General features: G+C 44.6%; 1 protein-coding gene across 1 annotated transcript; it reads right to left on the reverse strand.

Annotated features, from left to right (window-relative positions):
• Positions 1-5,053: 5,053 nt before the first annotated feature.
• LOC311040624 (calcium-binding protein 39-like) lies at positions 5,054-6,079 on the reverse strand (the record flags this gene model as incomplete). Its single annotated transcript, XM_084050953.1, has 1 exon — positions 5,054-6,079. One exon carries the CDS (start codon positions 6,077-6,079, stop codon positions 5,054-5,056), a length of 1,026 nt encoding a protein of 341 aa, XP_083907079.1.
• Positions 6,080-6,298: the final 219 nt, after the last annotated feature.

Genomic DNA, 6,298 nt, shown 5'->3' on the forward strand with positions numbered 1-6,298 from the left:
TAAAACTAAATGGAATTTGATTCAAAAGACTGACTAAAACTGAATCAACATTTGGTGTCAAAATCAACACTATCCCAGGCTAGTGCAAAGGAAGTGCCGAAAACGATCCGGAGTAAAGTGTATACTGTATGTCGCGCCTCCTCCCCGCTTCCACTTTGCAGTCGGGTACATTTGTCCTAATGTAAATCAAACAGGTCGAAGCATTTAGATAAATTGCCGCTGATCAGAAACGATCATTCAAAAATATGTTTCAAAGATATTTTAAAATATATTTTTGTGAACAGAACAGATGACAGCTTCCCTTCGGGGCTTTCGGGAGGTGTCGTTCCAGACTCTATATAGCATTCGGAGATTGTGGAATAGTCTGGATACACAAGACTACCCCTATAGAGTTATCCCTGATTACCCCTCATGAAAAATTGCTGGACTAGCAATTGTGCTACCAAAGTAAAGTTCATTAATATTCATTCAAAGTTCATTCACAACGGGTCGATTGGCTTGTAAATCGGTATTTTCAAAAATGTGCTCAACATTTTTGAAAACTAAAACAAAAGTTGGAATTTTTATTACACATGTTCACCTATAACACCAGGTTGAAAGTGGTTAAAAATATGTTTTAATTATATAGAATGTGGCTCTGTATTGGAGAATGAGCACATTTAAAGTAGGGGAGAGCCGAGACAAATGCTGCACCTTTGTCTATTTCCCTTGCACAGAGATTAATTAATTTCATGTAACTTTTTGTGAACAAGAGACACTTGTCCTCTCCCATTACTCGCAGTTTGGCAAGTAAAGTGACCTCACACTTACTTCCGCATACGGCCGTCTGTCGGGACGAACGCCGCACACATGGGGGGGCGGACGGCGCGCTTGGATAAAGCGCGCGCTATAACAAGCAAATAAGTTACATTTCTGGCATCTAACGCTCAGCTCATTGATGCTTCAGTAGAATCCTACGAGCAAATGACCGTGCTGATTGTCAAATGAATTTATCATGAATTTACCAATCCTCACCTTTTGTGTAGGATTACACAATGTCCATCAGTTAGTATAAAAAGGTTTTCAATAGCCTTGCCTACTTGAAACTTGAAATTAGCATGTTTCAAGTAGGCAAGGCTATTGAAAACATTTTTATAGCGTGAAGTTAAGCGGAGATGGCCAGCACTGTAGTGTGTAGTTGGAACGGTGGAATTGGCCTGCAGAGTAGCGTGGAGTTAAGCGGTGGCATTGGTCTGCAGGGTAGCGTGGTGTTGAGCGATGGCCATTGGACACATGGCAGAGTAGCGTGCAGTTGAACGGTGCTGTGACTCCTCTAGGGCACGCGGTGCTGGTCTGTCAGCTACAACAATGCCCCCTGGCCAGCTGGAAGGCAAGCCTACGAACCTGATGACATCAAAGGGTCACAATGAAGTATTACACAAAGCGGGTAGGCAACCTTAGGCACGGGTGCCAACATGGCACGGGGGGGGGGGGGGGGGGGGGGTGTTGATCACTGGCACAGGTGTGAGAGAGGTTTTATTCTTTTACAATTAAATATATTCAAAAAGGGTGTAGTCAGTCACATTAAGTCCACTCACGTCTATATACAAATTACATCCTACACATAATATGGACACTATGGATTTTCATTAACTTTTTCATTTTACACCATCTAATCTTACCTCCTTAGGACTGAGACCATGATAAATCATCTCTGATGCCTTAAGGAGATAATCCCTCAGGACAGCTTCTTTATCAGAAGAAAACACTTTATCATGGGCCATGTATAGTCTGGTAATGGCACATCAGGGTCGTGGCTCTCCCTCTTCATGTAATGCCATTCTGGTAGGCTTCAGGGAAGGCATCTGGTGGGTATAGACCTCTTGAGGTATTTCTGACCATAACCCTGGGCATCGCCTGCAAACAACGACAAAATAGAAACATAGACACTTCTTAGAAACAGGGCGACATGCAACCACAATGCCCAATGCGTAATGCGCCGTTTGCCCCTCCGCCGTCACCACTTATGTTTTTCTAGCTAGCACAATGGCCAATGAATATCTTTCATCCATTTATAACCGGCACCAAATAAACACAGCCGTACAAACGGAAAACACTCAAATAGGGTATTTTTTACTTACAATGTGAAAAAACTCTGATTCCTCAAGTGTAGCAGGATAAAAGGTCCAACTTGCAACGGTCCCGCTGTGCCGTTAGTCCTGGCTCTCCCCTACTTATATAGTTAAAGATAATTCATAACGTTTTGTATAGTTGTATATATTGCAATAATAATGGGTGTTTGTCACAAAATACCAAGCACACAGCACAACAATGTGCCTTTGCACACTGTTTGAGAACCATTGCAGTACAGTACAGTACAATAGAGTACCGTTTGTGGTGATCCATTCCCACCACATATGTATTTTACAGTAATCATCCATGCAAACACAATAAAATGCAGGATAAATGTATGGAAAGCAGGCAAAAGTTGTCAACAGAGAGAAGATGTGAAGTAAAAAATGGATGTTATCATCAAGGACGAACATCAATCACATAAGCTACATGTGTCATAGCAGGCTCCCACAGTGCAATTCTAAACCACATATTCTGCTGGGAATTTTGCGGGTAATATTAGCCAAAAATGGCAGCTCCACAAGCTCACAATGTGTCACAACGCGTTCTGAGCTTGTAGATCTGTTATTTTCGGTGTAGACGGAAAACAAGCAGTCCAGTTTACTAAGTCTACACTCCAGAGGGTTCAAGTGGTTAAAATACCTTACGAACATCGAGGGGATGTGTCAATTACAAAGGGGTTCTCTGTCTCAACAATTTACTGACTAGCTTAGTATCTTGTCCAAATGTTGACATTGGACTCCACTGTTGACAGCTACTCTCAAGCTTTAAAAAGGATTAGGCAGCAATTTCATGGAGGCCATGGCCTCTGTACCCTCTCAGTACGGCTTTATGTCCACCCAAAAATGATTTGCCCTGAGGCCACAGTGGCCTTAATAATCTGGGAACCCACTCGGTATATTGCAGGATCTGTCTTGAGAGATTACAGTGGCCTTGATGCCACACACACACACACACACACACACACACACACACACACACACACACACACACACACACACACACACACACACACACACACACACACACACACACACACACACACACACACACACACACACACACACACACACACACACACACACACACACACACAGCTTGCTTGCTTATGGTTGTCCATGTCAACAACGCGTTGTGACGTGTTGGGAGCTTGTAGATCTGCTATTTTCAAACACTTTGGTACTTTTACTTTTGATACTTTAAGTCCATTTTGATACCAATACTTTTGTACATTTACTCAAGTAAATGTTGAATTCCGGACTTTTACTTGCAACAGAGTACTTCTACATTGCAGTATTGATACTTTTGCACAAGTAAAACATTTGAGTACTTTTTCCACCACTGACGGTGAGTTCTTTGGTGGCTAAAGAGTCCAATCCTGGAAGCACATGTTCTAGTGCAGGTGGGGCATGTATATAGGTTGTAGTGGCGGTAGTGGTAATGGCAGTCACAGGTGTGCTCCTCCTCTCTCTGTTGCTGTCTCTATAAATAAAGTGGATTGGATATGACGTCACATCAGCACTGTGTGCGTCCGTCTATATGCACCCAGCGTTGCCCAGGTTACTGTGCGGTAGCTGATGGCCAGTCTATGATGGCAGTCATGTTGAGTACATCGCTGTTTGGTGCAGAATGACTTATTTATAGTCTAAGACACTCAATGTGGGGTCCGGGCACCCCAGGGGTCCTTGGGGGTTCCAGCGGGCCCCCAGCTAAATAACTAGTTACTGACTGGTCTGTAGCTGAGGATTTTACAGTGTTGATTGGGGTCCCATAGGTAAAAAATTGTCCAGGATGAACTGGGGGTCTTTGAAAAGAAAAGGGTTGAGTTGAGAACCACTGAAGAACACATAGTAATAATCTGGGCACAGACAGACAGACAGGCAGGCAGGCAGACAGACAGACAGGCAGCTTCAGCTTCATGTAGTAGAGATTGATAGATGGAATCAATGGCGATCAGGCTGAAAACCTGCCCAAATATGGAGTCATATGGCACAGATACATCATAGTGACTTACATCATAGGCAAGGCAGTTTTATTTTTATAGCACATTTCAACAGCAAGGCAATTCAATGTGCTTTACACAGAGGGAAACAATTATAAGATTACATTAGGATGCATAAAACAAAAGTATCTGTAAAAAAACATTTACAGATACAGTTCAGAGGAGAAAAGAGATAAAAGGACAATAACTCAATCAAAGGCAGCGACATACAGAAAGGTCTTTAGTTGTGTTTTAAAAGAAATAAGAGTGGCAGACCTGCAGTTTTATGGGAGTTTGTTGCAGATATTCGGTGCATTGATACTAAATGCTGCTTCCTCATGTTTATTTGGGGACAGAAAGCAGACCTTTATCCCGGATGACCTGAGAGGTCTGGATGGTTCATGATATCATATTCAAGATCAGAAATGTATTTTGGTCCTAAACCATTTAAAGCTTTATAGACCAACAGTAGTATTTTGAAATCAATTATTCTACACACAGGGAGCCAGTGTAAGGATCTAAGAACTGGAGTGATATGCTCCATTTTCTTGGTATTAGTAAGGACTCGAGCAGCAGCGTTCTGAATCAACAGAATGCAGTTGTCCGATTGATTTTTGATTGATGTTAATGTGGCTGTTTAAATTCAGGTCAGAGTCCATGACTACGCCAAGGTTTTTAACATTATTGATTGGAGTTGGAGTTAGACGCTGACCTTTAATAGTCTTTCTTGGCTACAAAACCAATCATAGACTGGCCACTTGAAGTCCCAGATCCACATGAGGCCACACCATCATTAGATGTTTGAAGGAAAAACAAAAAAAAAGACAAATAAATAAATCTAAATGTTTTCCCATTTGTTCAGAAACAGCAGATGCTGAGTCCAATAAGTAGAATCAGATCTTTATAATACTAATAATAATCCAAATAATGGTCCTCATGCCCCCTGTTCCGATCCCACCCTCAGTCCTCCCGGGGGGCAGGTCTCCTCAGGTCCCTGATCTGTTGGACCAGGCAGGTCTTTTCGTCATTGAACTGTTCGTCCTCTGTACTGTCGTTCTGGAACTTGCTGAAGAACTCGATGAGCTGGGTCTGGTTCTTCAGCAGAATGTCCAGGATTGGCTGCGTCTTGTTGGAGTTGGCCACAAACACCTTGAAAATGTGGAACGCCTCGAACTGGGTGTAGTGGCTCTCGTCCCGCAGCAGGTTCATTATCAGCTTCAGATTCTCTGGCTTGCTGATGTATTTCATCATGATGGTGAAATTGTGCCGGTAGAGAAGTAGCTCTTCCAGTAACTGGAGGGATTTCCTTTTGGTCACGTAGTTCTCTGAGTGAAGTAACTTCTCGTAATGACTAAAGAACTCGTCGTAATGCTGCTCTAGGAACTCTGTGCTCAGCCTCTTGTGTCTCGTGAGCAGGTCCTTGAAAGTGTCGAACGGCTCCGAGCCGATGACGAACGCGGACGTCTCCACGAAGCGGAAGAAGTCGTAGAACTGCTCCGACCGCAGGATGATCTTGGCCAGCGGCTCGTGTTTGACGCACTCGCGCAGCATGATGCTGTAGTTCAGGGCCAGCCCCTGAGACTCGTAGCCCTTGAGCAGCGTGAAGAGGATGTTCTGCTGGGCGCAAAGGTAGTCCACCGTGGGCGTCCGGGCACCGACCTGATGCCTCAGGACGTTGATGAAGATCTGCGCCATGTCCATCTGCCCCTCGGAGGCGATGAGCTGCAGGTTGGCTATGAGGGTGCCGAGCAGCCCGCCGGCGTAGAGCTCCTGCGTCAGCTGGGCCACGGCCTCCGCCTGGGGCTCCTTCTCGCTGGTACCGTACAGGATCTCCTTCATGGCCGCGAGGCTCTTCGACACGTCGCTCGTGGCCTTCTCCGACCTCTTGTCGGGGCCGTCCTGCTTCTCCAACACCGCCATCCCGTCCTTCAGGGTGTTGACGATGTCCGCCGGCGACTTGTGGGACTTGCTGAAGGGGAAATGCATGGTGGATGGTTCACCGGGGGCTACCAAGGCAGCACACTGTCTGCTGTAAACTAAACTGTGGAGCAGAAACAACATGTGTGGTCTGGTTTGGGTCAAATTAATGTTGTCGTTTCGTAAGCCCTGCGATCTAACTTTGTTGTGAAAACGCGTTCATAAACAATCTAAAGTGGTAATTGATTGCCTAGTTTACAACTACTACTGAGTCAGTGGATTGTTGAC

This window comes from Gymnoscopelus microlampas (genome assembly GCF_963454915.1).
Source record: "Gymnoscopelus microlampas genome assembly, chromosome: 24".
Taxonomy (NCBI): Eukaryota; Metazoa; Chordata; class Actinopteri; order Myctophiformes; family Myctophidae; genus Gymnoscopelus; species Gymnoscopelus microlampas.